The sequence below is a fragment of the Pipistrellus hanaki genome (genome assembly GCF_964339955.1).
Source record: "Pipistrellus hanaki genome assembly, chromosome: 5".
NCBI lineage: Eukaryota > Metazoa > Chordata > Mammalia > Chiroptera > Vespertilionidae > Pipistrellus > Pipistrellus hanaki.
In genome coordinates this window covers 50,896,193-50,916,176 of record NC_140507.1, presented here as the reverse complement: position 1 = coordinate 50,916,176, position 19,984 = coordinate 50,896,193, and the positions used below count along the sequence as shown (strand labels likewise).

Genomic DNA, 19,984 nt, shown 5'->3' with positions numbered 1-19,984 from the left:
TCACACCAAGGGGCTCTTTTAGCAGAAACCCGGCTGTCATCTCCTTACACTGTTTCTTACTGATAATGCAAGAACCAGACACTAAAATCTCCTAGAACAGTGGTTGGCAAACTGCGGCTCGCGAGCCACATGCGGCTCTTTGGCTCTTAGAGTGTAGCTCTTCCACAAAATACCACGTGGGCGCTCACATACAGTGCGATCGAAACTTTGTGGCCCACGCGCAGAAGTCGGTTTTCAGCTCTCAGAAGAAATTTCAGTCACTGTACTGTTGCTATTTGGCTCTGTTGCCTAATGAGTTTGCCGACCCCTGTCCTAGAAGAACCAAATGCCTTTACCACGCTGCTCACCAGGAATCCGTATCTCTCTTGCAGATACTGGGTTATGTTGTTCATTTTTTTTCTGTTTTTTTTTCTTTCTCATGCCAGTGTATATCTTTGGCAGAAACTGGGGACATACATTGATCTCTGGCTGCAAGGAGTTTTAATTGATTTCCTAATTCTGAACTTTCCTTGCTTTCCTGGAGTAATCTCTAGTTAGTTATCTTTGTTATAAACTATTTGATTTTGTTTTGTGAAGTTCACTTGCCCCTAATCCTTGCCCACCTTTTGGGTTTAGGAATGCATGGGGGGAAAAACCAAGAAGTGTTTAGATACACATGTGTCAAACACAAGGCCCGCGGGCCAAATCCAGCCCGCCAGGCCTTGCAATGTGGCCCGCACCGCGCTGTCATCACTGCACTCCGCTGTCAGTTTATGACATTGTCAGTTTATGACTGTTCAGTAAACCATTTGGCCTGCGATTTAGGCTGGATTTTAGATTTTGGCCCCTTCTCTGATTGAGTTCGACACCCCTAGTTAGAAGGACAGGAGGATAGATAAGTGATATTTTAAAAATCTGCTCTAAAGGGATAGCTCTGCAACCTGTTACTAAATCTTTGTTAACCATGTACCTTGATTTCACATAGGTAACTCTGACCTGCAGAATTTCAAGATTATTAACAATATATAACCATAATCTGTATGTTGAAAACTACAAAATACCAGTAATGTAAATTTAAAATTCTAAAAAAGGATAGCTTTGCAAAAGTAATTGCAGAAGCATTTCAATTCTTTCAAACAATTGGGATTTGTTAAAATTTAAAAAACCTTCTGTTTGTGGGAGGTGGCTCTGGTGACATGGCAGGGTGGGGATTGGCCAGTACAGCTTTCTCTGGATGGATTTTCTGATAGTAAAGTCAATGAAATAAATTTTCTTGACTTCTGACCTTGTGTGTGTGTGACTAAAGTTATCCTGATGGTTGATAGGAAAGGAGAGGCATCAAAATATATACATATAGTAAACCATGAATTTGACAAATATATACTTTGACTTTTGTGTTTGCTCTGAGCCATTTTTAGTTTTTCACTTTTGCTGTGAACTCATACCATATATAGGTAGTGAAGGACTTTTAGGTTGCTATGAATAGTTCACAGAATTTATAATTCATAAATGAAATGCTGGATTAGAAGCAGTTAAAGAGCTTAAGTTAGATCTGTATTCATAGCAGGGCAGTAGGTAGTGATTTACCTGACATCTTATATTTTTTGGGGAAAAAAATTCCATTTTTATATTCAAAGTCTTGCTTGACTTTATGTTATGTTAACTTGAAGATTTTTTTGAGATTTTTATAGGGGTGTGATTATGTGTGTGTGTGTGTGTGTGTGTGTGTGTGTGTGTGTGTTTAACAAAGACCCTTTCAATGTTGTAAGACCTAGAAAAGAATGCGTACAGATAATAATTGCCAAGCTAAAGCTTAGGAGCATGCTCCAGTTATATTGAATGAAGAAGTACTAATGCTTTTTTTTTCTTTTTCTTTTGGAAGTTGGTAGGTGGGCAGTTTGATTTGGAAATGAATTTCATTATCCAAGAAGGTGAGAGTATCATCTGCATGGTGGATCTACTAGAAAAATGTGACATTACTTGCCAAGCAGAAGTTTGGAGCATGTTTACAGCCATTCTGAAGAAGAGCATACGAAATCTTCAAGTCTGCACTGAAGTAGGCCTTGTTGAAAAAGTGCTTGGGAAAATTGAAAAAGTTGACAGTATGATAGCAGGTATGGTTTTTTCCTATGGTACAATGGATGTGAAGAAATAAAATTTGATTCTTAAGTACTGTATTTTTCTTGTATAGTATCCTGGAATTTCATGCACTGTGGGGCGGGAGGTGTGTGTTCTTCAGCCCAGCCTGTGCCCTTTCGCAGTCCGGGAGCCCTTGGGGGATGTCCGAATGATGGCTTAGGCCCACTCCCCACCGGAGAGGCTTGTTACCACCACTGCTGCGCCCACCAGCCATCAGCCCGGCTTCTGGCTGAGAGGCGCTTCCCCTGTGAGAGTGCACTGACCATCAGGGGGCAGCTCCTGTATTGAGCGTCTTCCCCCTGGTGGTCAGTGTGCATCATAGTGACTGATTGTTCCATCGCTTGGTTTTCATATTACTCTTTTATTATATAGGATATTTATTTAAGAAATACTTGAGCACTAACTGGAACTCTAGTGTCTGAACTCTTAAGCACTGTATATTTTAATCATTCAAGAAATATAAGTAGCTTAATTATTTTATTGTTTTCTTTGTTTCCAGATCTTTTAGTTGACATGTTGGGAGTGCTGGCTAGCTATAATTTGACAGTTCGAGAACTAAAGCTATTCTTCAGTAAACTTCAAGGAGATAAAGGACAATGGGTAAAATAAAACTAAGTACTCTTTGGTATTTGAAAGTATACAGAGGGGTCAGATGTCAAATTGAAGGAAAGGGATCAATTAAAATAGCATTTAGATCTATACAGATGCTTTGCCATGACCTGACACAGATGTAGATTAAGGGAACTGGGTGTTTTAGGCAGTAAATTGGTCCTTCTTCACATTGCTATTCTTCACTATATATCCAACATTTTTTTTTTTAGGAAAAGGGTAAGGACAAAAATGAATGAATGAATGAATGAATGAATGAATGTTTTAGGTTGCAGCACCCAGATTCTTTTTCTGTTGATATGAGTAGTATACCATGGCCTTTACATACGAATAGCCCATTCAATGAACAAACCCCTACTCCACCACCTTTTAGGTAATTGGATCCACCTCCTTAGATGCAACTTAGTGGATGATGTGATGATCAACTTATTTTGAACTCTAGCTGCCTTATCAAACTGTTTTTTTTCTACTACTTAGTTATTTCTCCCTTAGAATACTAGCAAATTTTCTCCATTTTACATTTTTAGGCTTACTTTAGTGCCCTTTAGAGATTAGCATCTGCTAGCTAATCCTTAATCTAGCTTTGTTTAAGAGTATTTAAATTTGTGCTCTGAGTTATGTACTCTGTTGTATTAAGATGGTTAGACACTCTAGCTTATTTGTATCAAACTCTAGTTCTCAGGCTACTTTTAAGATGTTATCACTAATTTTCAGCAATTTTTATTTCTTTATGTGATTTACCTTGTGTTTATCTTTGTTAAGGTTCTTGAATCTGTGGGTTATACTATAATTTTTATCAAATTTGGAAATACTTTGCTCATTATTAAAAAAAATTTGGTCCCTTTTTCCTTTCTTCTGGGACTCCAATTACATGTAGCGTTCTCTCTCTCTCTCTCTCTCTCTCTCTCTCTCTCTCTCTCTCTCTCTCTCTCTCTCTCTCTCTTCTCTCTCTCAAATTAAAAAAAAATTAATTCCCAGGGAGGGAGAAACATCAATGATGAGAATCATCGATTAGCTGCCTCCTGCACGCCCCCTACTGGAGACTGAGCCTGCAATCCAGGCATGTGCCCTGCTCAGAAATCAAATAGTGACATTCTGGTTCTAGGTCAATGCTCAGTCACTGAGCCACATTGCCCAGACACATGTAGCTCTGTTGAGTCTCCCACAGTCACTGAGATCTGTTCACTTTTTTTTCACAATCTTTTTTCTTTGTGCTTCATTTTTGATTGCTTTATTGCTATATTTTAAGGTAACTTATCTTCTGTACTGTGTTTATTCCATCCATTAAAAATTTCAGATTATCTTTTCTATAAATTTCAGACATTTTTTATTTCTGTAAATTTGCTTCCTTTTTAAAAATATATATATTTCTATTGATTTCAGAGAAGAAGGAAGAGGGAGAGAGACAGACAGAAACATCAATGATGAGAGGGAATCATTGATTAGCTGCCTCCTGCAAGCCTCCCACTGGGCCTCCCACAACCTGGGCCTGTGCCCTTGACTGGAATTGAACCTGGGACCTTTCAGTTGCAGGCTGATACTCTATCCACTGAGCCAAACCGGCAGGGATATCCTTTTAATATCTTCTGTTTTTACCTCATTATGTCCATGTTGTCTTTTAAATCATTGGAGATCTTTAGCATATTTTATTTTATTTTATTTTATTTTATTTTATTTTATTTTATTTTATTTTAAAATATATTTGTATTGATGAGAGAGAATCATTGCTTGGCTGCCTCCTACACATCCCATACTGGGGATTGAGCCAGTAACCTGGCCATGTGCCCTGGCCAGTTGTGGAACCAGGACCTCCTGTTTATAGGTCGACGTTCAACCACTGAGCCACATTGGCCAGGCCTAGCATATTTTAATAGTTGCTTTAATGTTTTTACATATAGAAACTGTGGATCACTGGGCATGAACATTTTATTTTATTTATTTATTATTATTTTATTGATTTTTTACAGAGAGGAAGGGAGAGGGATAGAGAGTTAGAAACATCAATGAGTGAGAAATATTGACCAGCCGCCTCCTGCACACCCCCACTGGGGATGTGCTCGCAACCAATGTACATGCACCTGACCAGTTTGCAGACCGATGCTCTATCCACTGAGCCAAACTGGTTTCGGCTGGGCATGAACATTTAAAAAAAATCTTGCAGCATAAATTATTTTTTGAAAGGCTTTCCCAGTGTATAATCTCTCAGCAGTGTCTGTGAAGGAAAGTGCTTATCTTTTTTTGTTTTTAATGCGCTTTTATTGATTTTTTTAGAGAGAGGAAGGGAGAGGGATGGAGAAATAGAAGCATGGATGAGAGAAACATCATCGATCTGCTGCCTCCTGCACATTCTCTGCTGGGGATTGAGCTCTCAACCCTGCCATGGGCCCTGACCAGAACCTACCCAGTGACCTCTTGGTTCATAGGTCAACGCTCAACCATTGAGCCACACTGGCTGGTGAAAGTGCTGGTGTATTTTGTTGATTGGTTTATTGAACCAGGAATTTTGAGGAATGACTTCTCTATATGGAAATGCTATAATACTGTATTTTTATTTCAGATGCAGAATTAATTTTTATTTCACTTTTGAATTTATTTTAAAAAATGAGTGTGATTGTAGTTACTTGTTATTACACTTTTATAATAAGCAGTGTGGTAGATGGGAAATTTTTTGATCACTTAAAAGTGAAGTTTTTTACTTAACATTTAAGTAAAATTCTGTTGGACTCTTGGACAGTTAGTAATAACTTAGAGCAGCAGCCATGTGTGATGAAAGGGAGCCAGTGATTTCACTTATAGTGTGACATGGTTTGGAGCTTTTAACAAAAAAGACTGTACTACACTTTATCTCATTTGCTTGTAAACTGATTAAAATGATAATGTATATTCGATTGACCTTTGCTTTTTCTTGTAAATGTAAGTTAGGTTTTTCATTTTAGCTGTTGGTTGTTTAATGCTTCAGAGGAGATTGTGGGTCAAAGAGGCATTAATCAAATAAATGTAATGTCACAACTTGTATAATATGTGCTATATAGTGAGATATATTGTAGAATGAGATATTATAGGGAGATTTGATCCAGTCTCAAAGGTTAGGGAAGACTGCCCTGAGGAAGTCACCATGAAGATGAGCTCTAAAGGATGGATGCTATTTGTTTAGTTATAGGGCAGGGGAATAGGCTTAGTGAGAACATTTTTAGCACAAGGAATAGCTTGTGCTCAGGCCCTTTTATGACAGAGAAGGCATTGTGGATGGAGTGCAGAGAAGAGAAAGTTGAAATGCAAAATGAGGCTAACAGTGTAGGTAGAGCTAGATAAAGTATCTTGTAAGTCATGTGAGGGGTTTTGGTCTTTATTTTAAAGGCAATAGGAAGCTACTGGAAAAAATAATATCAAGGTAAAATTGTAGTAGTTAAAAGCATAGACGCAGGAGTCAGATTGAGTTCTGATCCCATCCTCTTCACACTACCTGTGTGACCCTGGATATGTTCTTCTACCTCAGACACCTTTATTAAATGGCTTAATAATTCCTACTGTGGTTATAAAGTTAAAGTATTTTATTTTTAATATGCCCTTAAAGATAGAACCAGTAAGCATTATTTATATGTGAAATTTAAAAAAAGTGTTTTAAAGATGGTTGATTTACTTGGTAATTTTAAGAGATCATTTTTGCTGCAGTGTGGAGAAGAGTTTTTAAGCGTCAAATGATATTGGCTCATATTTACTAAATACCTCATACATCTTATAGTATTTAAAAAAATGGCATAGAGTTTGTTGCTTACGTATTGAAGTAGTTGAAAATAACCTTTCTCTGGTTATTTTATGCTTTTTAGCTTATAGCATTATTTGGTTATTCTTGGATGTATCGAAGTATGACTGTATGAAATGTAGGTAGTTTTGTTCTATGGTACATAATATGGTTAATGAACTAGTGATTATTTTCATAGCCTCCACATGCTGGGAAGTTGCTGTCTGTATTAAAGCATGTGCCTCAGAAGTATGGTCCTGATGCCTTTTTCAACTTTCCAGGAAAAAGCGCTGCTGTAAGTAATCTTAATGAGGAAGTCACTTGAAATTCTTTCTTTTGCTCCTTTAAAGTACAGCCCTGTAAACACCCCTGCCAGGTTCTGTATTAGGTAGAAACTTCTTTACACCACCTCAATCCTCACTGCAATGGTGCATGTTACTTTTTACTAACAGTTTGAGAGGTGAAGAAATAGAGTTTCAAAGAACTTAAGAAAGCTGCCAATTCACACCTTGGGGCAGCAATAGAATAAGAGCCCAATTCTTTTTAACATAGTAGTCATGGTGTCTTATGGACTTCTCTCTGCATTTCAGATGTTTATATGTAACACTTTCACTTTTATCTTTCTGAACGTCTTTATTTAGTGTTATATAGTTCTTTATTTCTGTTTCTTTTACACCTGGTGTGCAGAATGAGAGTAACTCTTCCACTTGTGAGTTTCCATATTATATCAGTCTTAAGCATTCTTATAAGCTATTGATCAGTTTATAAATAAGATAATTATGTATATTGATAGCATCTGTAATGTTTCAAAACATTATATGACTATAATATTTAATGTATATATGTTATTTATGGAAGCTTTTTTTTTTTTTTCAAAACCTTTTCATTATTATGTTCTTCCTGTTACAAGCAAACATTTTCTTGGAAGATATTTCAGCTGGTTCTTTTTCTGTACTTACCTTTTATTCATTTTTTACTTCAGTTCTCATAATATCTTACTTGCTTGTTAGACTCTATGTAGGTAGGCAATGCCTGTAGAAATAAAAGAGTGTTTTAAAATAGTAATATTTGAATTTTTTATACAAAATAAAACTTTTCTTTGCAATTTTTTATTGCTCATGTTTTCCATTATATTTCCTTAATAAACATTTTAGATATGAAGTTTTCCAGAGTAATTTGACTCTTGGTATGGAGCTTATGATTTATCTTGAACATTAAAAATTTATTCACTTGAGATTAACTATTTTTAATGGATGTTATAATTTTATTATAACTCTCTGAGACTATCATGTGTCTATTGCACTTACATGTGTCTTGAAATTGGGGCTAAAATGTTTTTGGAACTTACAGTGAATAGATGTTTTAAATATATTTAGTGACTCATTTCTTTCCTTTAAATATAGATTTTAAAGTGAAGTTAAAATATTTATGGATAAATTATTATTATTTATTCCTCACCTGAGGACATGCTTATTTATTTTAGAGATGGGGTGAGGGGAGGAGGAAAGTAGGAGGGAGAGAAGGAGGGAGGGAGGAAGGGAAAGAGAGAAAGAGAGAGAGAGAGAGAGAGAGAGAGAGAGAAAGAAACATTGTTCATTTGCCTTCTTTATTTGCCCTGGCTGGGGATCCAACCCGAAAACCAATATGTGCCTTTACCGGGAATTGAACATACAACCTTTCACTAGATGGGACAATGTTTTAACCTCTGCCACACTGGCCAGGGCATGGATAAATTTTTTACAAAACTTTCATATCTTTTTTTTTTTTTTTTTTTTGTGTGTGTGTGTGAGAGAGAACATATGTATACAATGAATATGTATTCTTTATTTTTTTTTAAATCCAATTTTCTTTTAAATAAGCTTCTTGAAGTCACTACATAAACTAGAGGCCTGGTGCATGAAATTCATGCACAGGGGTGTGTATCCCTCAGCCCAGCCTGCACCCTCTCCAATCTGGGATCCCTTGAGGGATGTCTGATATCCCTCTCACAATCCGGGACTTCTGGCTCCTAACTGCTCACCTGATTGCCCATAACCGCTTCTGCCTGCCAGTCTGCTCACCCCCTAACCACTTCCCTGCCAGCCTGATCAATGCTTAACTGTTCCTCTGCTGGCCTGATTACCCATAACTGCCCTCCCCTGCTGGCCCCATCACCCCTAACTGCCCTCCCTTGCCAACCTGTTCACCTCTAATGGCCCTCCCCTGCTGACCTGATCACTTCCAACTGCTCTCGCCTACAGGCCTGGGTCCCCCTCAACTGACCTCCCCTGCAGGCCTGGTTCCCCCTCAACTGACCTCCCCTGCAGGCCTGGTTCCCCCTCAACTGACCTTCCCTGCAGGCCTGGTTGCCCCCAACTGCCCTCCCCTGCTGGTCCAGTCACCCCCTAACAGCCCTCCCCTGTAGGCCTAATCACCCCCAACTTCCCTCCCTTGTAGGCTTGGTCCCTTCCCACTGCCCTCCCCTGCTGGCCATCTTGTGGCGGCCATCTTGTGTCCACATGGGGGAAGCCATATTGTGTTTTGGACTGATGGTCCATTTGCATATTATCTCTTAGGATTTAGCTCTGTGATGTTTTCATGTTTTATGGAATATTTTCATGTTTTATGTAATTTTCAATAAACTTGAAAATGATATATGTGTATATGACACATATAATTGTGTATATGATAAGCAAAATCTTTTTTAATATGATTTTTTAACAGTTTTATTGAGCTATAATTGACATACTACAGAATCCACTCATTTAAAGTGTATAATTGAATGGTTTAGTGTGTTCACAAAGCTGTGCAACCATCATTACCAGTTAATTTTAGACCATTTCATCATCTCTCCAAAGAAAAATCGTATTCATCAACAGTCACTGTTCATTTCCCCCAAACTCCCAGGCCTAGGTACCCACTACTGCACTTTCTGTCTCTATGGGTTTATGTATTCCGGACAATTCATACAAATGGAATCATACAGTATCTTTGTGATCTGTTTTTTTCACTTAGCATACTGTTTTCAGGGTCTGTCCATGTTGTAACATGTAGCAGTGCTTCATTCCTTTTTGTGACTAGTATTCTAGCATAAAAATAGACCTTGTTTTGTTTAATCATTCATTCACTAGTGGATATTTGAGTTGATTTCACTTTTTGGCAAAGCAGCAATAGGCTTTTGTGTACAAGGTTTTGTGTGGACATACGTTTGAATGTATCTTGTGTGTGTGTGTACCTAAGAGTGGAATTTCTGGGTCATATGGTGTATGTTTAACCATTTGAGGAAGTTCCAGGTTGTTTTCCATAGTGGCAGTATTATTTTACAATCTCAGAAGCAATTTATGAGGGTTCCAATTTCTTCACGTACTTGCCAGCACTTGTTAATGTCTTTTTTATAATCGCCATCATAGTGGGTGTGAAGTAGTGTCTCCTTGTGGATTTGGCTTTCATTTTTTTAATGGCTAATGATGTTGAAATGAAAGACATTTACAAATGTCTTTACTGGCCATTTGCATATCTTCTTGGAGACATTTCTACAAATGTTTTGTTCACTTAAAATTTTTATTTCTCTTTTTATTATGAGTTGTGAGTTCTTTCTATATTCTGGTACATGTTACTTATACATGATTTGCAAATGTTTTCTTTCATTATTTTGCTTTTCCACTTAAAAATATTTTTATTGATTTCAGAGAGGAAGGGAGAGGGAGAAATAGAAACATCAATAAAAAGAGAGAATAATTAATTGGCTGCCTCCTGCATGTCTCCCTGTAACCTGGACATGTGCCTTGTCCAAGAATCAAACTGTGACCTCCTTGTTCATAGGTCGACACTCAACCATTGAGCCACACCAGCTAGGCTATTTTTATTTTTATTTTATTATTTTTTTTAATATATTTTATTGATTTTTCAGAGATGAAGAGAGGGACAGAGCGTTAGAAACATCGATGAGAGAGAATCATTGATCAGCTGCCTCCTGCACACCCCCTACTGGGAATGTGCCCACAACCAAGGCACATGCCCTTGCCTGGAATCGAACCCGGGACCTTTCAGTCCACAGGTCGACGCTCTATCCACTGAGCCAAACCGGTCCCGGCTATTTTTATTTTCTTGATAGTATCCTGTAAAGCACAAAAATTTTTAATTTTAAATATGTCCAATTCATATATTTTTTCTTTTGTTGCTTGTGTTTTAGTGCCATAATTAAGGAACATTTTCCTAACCCAGTGTCATGAAGATTTACCGTAATTTTTTAAATGAGAGTATTACAATTTCAGCAGTTACATTTACATCTATGATCCTTTTGGGGTTAATTTTTGTATCTGATGTAAGAAGTGGTCAACTTATCCCAGGATATTTGTTTAAAAAACGATTCTTTCCTCTTTGAATTATTTTGACAGACTTGTTGAAAATCAACTGACCACGAATACTAAGGTTTATTTTTGGGCTTTCTGTTCTATCCCATTGATCTATATTTCTATCTTATAGCACACAGCTTCATTATAGTAGCTTTGTGCTGTAGGTTTTGAATTTTCTATTATAAGTACTCTCTAGTATTCTTATTTTTTAAGATTCTGGGTCCCATGGCATTACTATGATCTTTTAAATAAAATTTTAAATCAAGTGGTAAAGTCAATACAGTTTAAAAATGTTGTGAAAAAATTGTTACAAACAAATCTTCTTCAACTTTATATTTGTTGTTACAAAATATCATATTCCAAGCTTTTCCCTTAACTTTTATTCCTTTTTTGCTCATCTTTTTCTATTCAATTACCTTAACATTTCATCAACAAAGTTCCACTTTGATATCACTACCTATCTTTTTTAATTGGAATATCTTTGATATGTTCATTGTTATTTCATGAATAAAGCAAACAAATTAATGTGTTCAGGATGTCACATAGGATGTTTCTAATGTTTGATTAGATATCATTATTGCATATTTTAGAAATTATTAAAAGTCTTCCAGATAAAGATTCTAGATATTTTAATGATAACATAGAATAATAAGCATTGTAAAATCTAATTTTCATGATTTCACTAAAAAAGTTTTTCATGTGAGTCAGTAACTCAAAGTTTTTTTCTTTAGGCGATTGCATTACCTCCTATAGCCAAATGGCCATATCAGAACGGTTTTACATTTCATACCTGGCTTAGAATGGATCCTGTAAATAACATCAATGTGGATAAGGATAAACCGTATTTATATTGGTATGTATTTCTGTTCCTTAGTGTTAATTATCTTACTCTGAAAATGAGAAGGATATTTAGAGGTAAAATGAAACCTATTCTTTTAAAGTTTCAGAACCAGCAAAGGTCTTGGATATTCTGCTCACTTTGTTGGGGGCTGTTTGATTATAACCTCCATAAAGTCGAAAGGAAAAGGCTTTCAACATTGTGTGAAATTTGATTTCAAGCCACAAAAGGTATGTAATCTTCTGAGTCATAGTTGTGTTAACAAGTTATCTAGCCTTCAAGATGCTTTGTTTGAATATTATTGTTATAATATGTGATATCACAGCTCTGTTTATAATGCCTCAGAAAATGAAGAATAAGTCAATGGACAATTATTAAATACCTCTCTGATTTGGATAATAAAAAGAGTGGGTATTTAGTTTTTTATAGAGTTTAAGCAAAATACAAGGTGAAAATATCAATGGCAAAAATTTTAGTATTATTACTACTAGTAGTAATATGTGTTGTTTTTAATCCTTGAAAATTATTATTTTCATAAGTGTTTTATGAAAAATGTGTATATATACATATATAGGTAGATGGGAATAAAGATAGACGGGTATATAGAAAGATAAAGCAAATATGACAAAATGTTGACAATTGTGGAATCTAGGTGGCAAGAAAGAGGGTGTTTGCACTAAACTTTAAACTTTTGAGGGGTTTATTAGAAAATTTTCATAATAAAACATTGGAAAATAATATCATGATCAAGTTCTTATCCTCTGAGAGCTCCCTTGATTAAATATTATTACAGAGCTTGAATATTGAATTTAATATAGTCATATTTTTTCATTGTAATTTATTATTTAATTTGTAGTAGTTATCATCAATATGATTGAGTTATTAGAAGGATTAATATATCCCTCTCTTTTTTTAAAACTGTTTTTGCTTATTCAGTGGTATATGGTAACTATAGTGCACATTTATAACCGATGGAAGAACAGCGAGCTCCGGTGTTATGTGAATGGTGAGCTAGCTTCCTACGGAGAGATAACATGGTTTGTCAACACCAGTGATGTAAGTAGTTTGAAATGTTAAGATGAAAAAAAATTATTTTAAAAGCATGAACTTTTCAAATAAGAAATATTTTACATCGAATATAAATTTTGGAATACTACAGTGGTGTGTTTTTATAGTTATAGTTTGTCTATCATGTTTTTAAAGTTTTATTCTTATAGTAGTATAACAGTTATCTTCCATTTGTTTCCCTCTTTGCTCACCTCTTCCCAGCCCCTACCCTCTTTTCTTTCCTCCGCTGGCTTTCACCACACTGTTTTCTGTAACCACAGGCTATGCATACATGTTTGTTGGCTTATCTCTTCAAGAATAGAACTGTGTTAATGTGTCACATAAGATATTTCTCAATTCTTATTATAAAATTATTCTGTATAGGTTATAGATAAAGATTTATGTGAAACATTGGATATATCTTGAAAGTGTGTGTCATTGATCCATTGATCAAATTAAATGTGTGAGATCTACAGGGTTCTGATAATTTTTATAAATGAGTTAGATGATGCATACTTACAAATTTTGCATATAATTTGTAGCTGTTATAGATAACTATTATGTTATAATGTTTTCAGCATTCAATAGAAGACCCATATGTTAGAATTAAACTTAAATATCTTCCTCCCCAGGTTATGTTCTTAATAGAAAGTTTAAGAAATACAGATCAGCCCTGTTGGCAATGGCTCAGTGGTTGTGTCGACCTATGAACCAAGAGGTCATTGGTTCAGTTCCCAGTTAGGACACATGCATGGGTTGTGGGCTCGATCCCCAGTGTTGGGCGTGGAGGAGTCAGCTAATCAATGATTTTCTCTTATCATTGACTAGAGGACTGGTGCATGAAATTCATGCACTGGACGGGGAGTCCCTCAGCGCAGTCTGGGAGCCCTCAGGGGATGTCCTTCTTACGGCTTAGTTGCATTTCCTGCAGTCCTAAGTCATCAGTAAGCCTCCCTCTACAGGAGGCAATCTGGATGATCAGGGGAAGGCACTGTCCCCATCACCCTGCTGCTGCTGCCACTGCTGGCCACCACAGCCGCCAAGGTGTTTTCATCAACAGGGACTCCAGTCCCTTCACCATGAAAAAAATGACAACTTTCTTTAGGCATTTTTAAGATGTCTCTTTTATAGGATATGACATTTATTTATTTATTTATTTATTTATTTATTTATTTATTTATTTATTTATTTCCTCACCTGAGTATATTTTTCCATTGATTTTTAGAGAGTATGGAAGAGAGAGGGAAAGACAGAGAGAAACATCAATGTGAGAGGACACATTGAGCCCTGACCTGGACCCTGGTGAGGGAGGAGCCTGCATCCTAAAATAAAACTGCTAAATTGGATACAATCTGGCTAATGTCCTACAGGACAATACAACCATCACTTTTTGAATTGGTGTGTCTTTTAGATAGAAATTACATCTTTAAAAGCCTAAAAATTCTTTTCATCTTTTCACTTTGCTGATCATTATATGTAACTTTCCAGAACTGTAAAATGTCAAAATATATGGAACTTATTTAATTGTAAATAGTGTGTCAGAGTTATGTGTTTCATAGAAAAGGAAATGATCATTCTGTTGGCCTCTAATGCCCCAATTATACTGAAGGGATTTGCTGTCAACGTTTTACTCCAGGCCTGTGCTGGGCCACGGCCTGTGCTCCCAGGCTACTTGGTGGAACCGCCCTGGCCTCCCGGGGTGGGCAATGGTCCCGAGAGCCTGCGGGCATGGCTTGGTGCCACTGCCCTCGCCTCCTAGGGTCGGTGATGGTCCCTGGAGCCTATAGGCTTGGTGCCCATCCCCAGGACCCAGGCCGTTTGATGCTGCCCCGCCGCTTCTTGCCTGAGTATGCAAACTGACCTGTCCTCTTTGCTGGGTTAATTTGCATACTCATCCTGATTGGCTGATGGGCGTCATGGAGGTATGGTCAATTTGTATCTTTCTTTTTTATTAGTGTAGATGTTTCTATCTCCCTCTCCCTTCCTCTCGGAAATAAATAAAAAATATTAATAAAATAAATCTAGACCAGGGGAATGAATAAAAAGTGTGTATTATCTATTCACCATTATCTCCTTTTATTTTTTTATTTTCTTTAAACTTTACCTTTATTGTTGAAAGTATGTCCCCTTTTTTCCCCTATTGACCCCCTTCACTATGCTCCCACCCAACTCCTCCTTTTATGTATGTCTTATGCTATATGTATTTACATATTTATAATGCTAGTCTTAAGAGCTCAGGTTGTTATAACAGATTAGGTTTGAATATCAGCTCTTTGAATATCTGTCATTTAATGACTATATGATCTACCTTAATCTATTAGGCCTCAGTTTTCTCTACCTAAAAATGGGTATAAAATAGTATCTCAGAAGATTAATGTGATTAAATGAGATACTGTGCAAAGATCCATTAGCAGATTGCTCAATGACTGTTCTCATTATTGTATTGTTTTTTAAACCTGTTTTTTCCCTTACGTTAAACTTTATGAAGTGCTTCTTGCATTACAGGCATTGTAATAAATACCTTTATTTTCTAAAAGCCCCAGTGTTGCAAGATAAGAACTTTTTAATCTCCATTTTACAAATGAGTCTGAAGCCCAGAGAGGTTAAGTAGCTTGCCAATGTCAGCAGCACGGTTTGTCTTTAGAACCCAAGTGTTAACATATTCCCTAAGGTTAATACGTGTTTTTCATCATTCTTTCAAATAGTTTCTAGGTACACAATGATACTTTCAAAGAGATATGGAAAACTTTAATTCTTGTCCCCTTTGTTGTACACATGGGTTTTCTTAAATGCGGTTTTTGCAACCTGGATGTTGTTAAAAGGAATTTTTTTTTGTAGAAGCAAAAAAATACACCTTTATTTCTGGATTTATACATTTCTTTCGAGGGATTGCTTCTATTCCCATGACTTTACTCATCATCTATCTATATCTTGATATCTGCAAAAAGCTGTCTAGAATTTTATTTAATATTAAGACTATATGTAAAATCAATATTCTGTATATAAAGCACCCCTCCTGTCAACAAAAACCTTGGGATTTTCTTGCATGAGAACACTAATGTGGTGGAAAGCTTTGTATTTTGTTAAAAAAGAAAATAAAACCACAGCTATCTAGTGCAAAAAAACCTATTTTTACAGTTTTAACTTCTCACCAAACTTACAGGACCCTGTTGACAGTTGCTCCTCTGTTCACATGAGCTCACAGTAAAGGCAGATTCATTATGTCCCATACTTAGTTCTTGATTTTCCTCCATGCTCCAAAGCCTGCTCTTTTGTCTGGTTCTGAGGTTATCCAGTTATGAACCTTCAGAGTCCATAATGAAATCTCTGACTCTGTTTCCTATTTTGCTATCAAGCTTTAATTTTTCTTTTGTAAACGTGTCTTATCTGTGAGGTATTTCTTGATCACTACAACAAATGGGAAAGAATGAAGTGTAATGGCTAAATGAATTATTTTAATCTATTTTGATTTTAGTTTAGAATGAACGTTTGTACCAATTTAGGTTGTTATTTCTGGAGAAGATAATTTTTCCTAATAAAATTTCCTGTGTTCTTTCATAGACTTTTGACAAATGTTTCCTGGGCTCGTCAGAAACAGCAGATGCTAATAGAGTATTCTGTGGTCAGATGACTGCAGTGTACCTTTTTAATGAAGCTCTTAATGCAGCTCAGATCTTTGCTATTTATCAGTTGGGCCTGGGATACAAGGTACTTTACTTGCTGTTCACTGCTTAATCAGTATTAGTTGAGCTTGATTCAAAGGTGGGTGATTCATGGGGCAACTTACTTTGGCTTACAGACTGTTTATATCAAAGTAATCATGAGCACCACAGAAAGTCACAGGTGTCCAAAGGTACTTTAATTTTTTTAGGGAAATACAGTATACTTGTCATATGTGGAGCGCTAGCTTAAGTTTTGACTTTAGATCATGCTGAATTTCTTGTAATGACATTAATCTTTGCATAGCTAAGTTTTCTGTAATTACTGTGTTAGAAAGCAAGTGCCACATGAAAATTAGTGTGAAACAATGAGGATGAGGTATGAAGTTTGTTTTCAAAGTAGGAGAACTTATCCAGTGACCAAGATGTATACACATACCATTAATAAATAATTTAAGGGAACATTTTTTTTCTAACTTGGGCATTAATCTTTTTAAATGGCTACTAAATTGTTAAAATATAAAGTTGTTTGGATCAAACTACTTAATAAACAGAAATGTTCAATATTTATTTTGGTCTAGAGCAGTGGTCAGCAAACTCATTAGTCAACAGAGCCAAATATCAATAGTACAATAATTGAAATTTCATTTGAGCATCAAATTTTTTAAACTTCTTCTAACGCCACTTCTTCAAAATAGACTCGCCCAGGCTGTGGTATTTTGTGGAAGAGCCACACTCAAGGGGCCAAAGAGCCACATGTGGCTCTAGAGCCGCAATTTGCCAAAAACGGGTCTAGAGCATACAAATTTACTGAGATGCTAAGAATGTCACAAACCAAGAAAATTTGGAAACTTTAGGTAAAGCAATTGTTGGTATAGTTTTTTACGGAGACATTTAATGTCTACTATGTTTCTTTGAAAACAATCAACTTTGAGTTGATTTACATTTAATTACAATTAATATAGTATACATATATAAAGTTACCATATGATTGAACAGTCTTGTGTGCATATATCCAAATTAATTGAAAGCAGGATCTGAAAGAGATATTTGTGTTACACATGTTCATTGCATCATTATTTATAACTAGAGGCCCAGTGCACAAAATTCATGCACTGGAGTCCCTCAGCCTGGCCTGCCCCCCTCTCACAGTCCAGGAGCCCTCAGGGGCAGGAGGTAACCCAGCGATCAGGGGAAGGCGATGCCCCCATCACACCTCTGCTGCTACCACTGCCAGCAGTGCAAGCTTTGGCCGGCCCTGGTTACCTGAGCCTTGGGTGGCCCTGAGCAGCTGGGTAGCTGCCATCCAAGGCTTGTCTGTGCCTTGGGCTGGCACTGGGTGGCTGAGAGTCCGGAGGCAGTGGGGCTGAGAGGACTGGGCGCCGCAATCTTTGAGGGCATGGCAGTCAATTAGTGTATTCCCTCCTTATTGGCTGTGGGTTCTGCCATCTTTGTGAGGGTGTGACAGTCAATTAGCATATTCCCTTTTATTAGATAGGATAACCAAGAAGTTGAAGCAACCTAATTGTCCATGGACAGATGAGTAAAGAAAATATGGTATTACATATAGTGGAAAATTATTTAGCTTCAAAAAGAAGGAACTCTATCACGTGTAGTAACATGGTGAATCTTAAGATCATTAAGCCAGTCACAAAAAGACAGATACTCTATGGTTACACTTGAAAAAGTTACATAAAGTAGTGAAACTCACAGAATTACAAAGTAGAATGTTGGTTGCCAGGGAATGGAGAGAGATGAAAATGAGATGTTCACTGGGTATTGAATTTCAATTTGGCAAGATTTAATAGTTCTAGAGATTGGTTATATGATGTACATATAGTTAACACTACTGTACTATAGACTTATAAAATTTATCATCTTAAATATTTTGTGCTTTTTGCTAAAGGTTTTAGAAAATGACAAAGTAAAGACAAAATTCTCTTGTGTATATACTTTTATATATATATATATATTTTTTTTAATATAAGATTTTAATGTGAAGTTGACTTGTTTTCCATTATATTTTTAATATGAATGCAGTCCACTTCAGAATTAAATGGGCAATCTCATCCTAGTTAATAGTGTTAGGAAAATGATCAGTGGTGTCTCCTTAAATTTTTTTAACTGTGGTGTTTTGTATCCGGATTTTCTTTTTGTGGCATTTTGTCTCAACTGTTCTTCTTTTTTATTCTTAGGGTACATTTAAATTCAAAACAGAAAGTGATCTGTTCCTGGCTGAGCATCACAAACTTTTATTGTATGATGGCAAACTCTCTAGTGCCATTGCATTCACATACAATCCACGTGCTACAGATGCCCAGCTTTGCCTGGAATCATCCCCTAAGGACAACCCTTCGATTTTTGTTCATTCACCACATGCACTCATGCTCCAGGTACTAGCTAGAATCTTTTAAGAATATTTTTAATGGTAATTTTTGATTTTTATTGATGTGTATTTGGTATCTTCTATTAAATACATGCAATGTAACATTCCATTCTCCCTGTTATGCTTTATTTTTAATTGTTTTGGAAATGAAATCATTGGGATGTTTATGGTTCTTCTATTTTATAAGGATGTGAAGGCAGTTTTAACACATTCCATCCAAAGTGCTATGCATTCCATTGGAGGGATACAAGTGCTGTTTCCGCTTTTTGCACAGTTGGATTATAGGCAGTACTTATCTGAGGAGGTTGACTTGACTATATGGTGAGTGAGTGCCTTTGTTTTTTGCTTTAATTTTATGTGAGTTACTGTCATTATTGTCCAGTTGCACAGTAATTTTTCTGACTTTTAAATTTGTTGTAGGGTTAAAAAATATAATTCAAAGAAACTTGTGAACTATAAATGTTATTACAAATTCATATCAATAATGGTAGTATTGATTTAAATTATTCCTTATCAGTAGGAAATATAGAAGCTCTAAAAGAAGTTTTTTTTTGTTTTGTTTTTGTTTTTGCCCGGCTGGCATAGCTTAGTGGTTGAGGGTCAACCTATGAACCAGGAGATCACAGTTTGAACCAGATTCCCAGTGGGGGGCATGCAGGAGGCAGCCAATCAATTATTCTCTCTCTCTCATCATTAATGTTTCTCTCACCCCATCCTCTCTGAAATCAAGGAAAAGATATTAAAAAAAAAAAAGTTGTTTTTTTAATAAAGTTAGAAATAATGGATTTATCAGAAATAAAAACATTTTTGTATATTCTAATTTAAAAAATTTAAATTATTTGTCAGTGACTTATGGGAATTTAGCTTTTCATATTAATTGATTGTAATTGAAATCTAAATTTTTGATGTTATATATAGGTGCTTTAATCTTTTTTTTTATTAGATTACACATTAGGCACATTTTGTCTCCTGTATTGTAGTGTTTGAGTCTAAAAAGGCAGAGACTTATTGATTTTAGGACAAGTTATAAAGCTTTGAAGAGGATGTCTAAATGAATTATTCATGATTCTGTAGTCTAGTGAAATATTTACAGTAAAATAATTACATTTAATTTATTATTTGAGTAATTTAAAGGAGTTTCCCATTGTCTCTTTTGAAATTCTTTCTCTGATTTTTGCTTTTATATAACTAGAGGTCTTCTACCATTGTATATATTTAATGATGTAAAAATTTTCTCCAGAGTAATTTTAG

At 36.0% G+C, this 19,984-nt stretch overlaps 1 protein-coding gene across 5 annotated transcripts in view; it reads left to right on the top strand.

Moving 5' to 3' along the window:
- Positions 1–19,984, top strand: part of LRBA (LPS responsive beige-like anchor protein) — a 514,593-nt gene that overhangs the window by 41,232 nt on the left and 453,377 nt on the right. For all 5 annotated transcript variants that reach the window (XM_084884876.1, XM_084884872.1, XM_084884875.1 and 2 more), the window contains exons 3-11: positions 1,862–2,093; positions 2,618–2,718; positions 6,669–6,764; positions 11,535–11,656; positions 11,745–11,871; positions 12,578–12,697; positions 16,250–16,396; positions 18,543–18,740; positions 18,921–19,054. In XM_084884876.1, the coding sequence (XP_084741002.1) occupies positions 1,862–2,093; positions 2,618–2,718; positions 6,669–6,764; positions 11,535–11,656; positions 11,745–11,871; positions 12,578–12,697; positions 16,250–16,396; positions 18,543–18,740; positions 18,921–19,054 (1,277 nt within the window). The remainder of the gene's footprint in view (positions 1–1,861; positions 2,094–2,617; positions 2,719–6,668; positions 6,765–11,534; positions 11,657–11,744; positions 11,872–12,577; positions 12,698–16,249; positions 16,397–18,542; positions 18,741–18,920; positions 19,055–19,984) is intronic.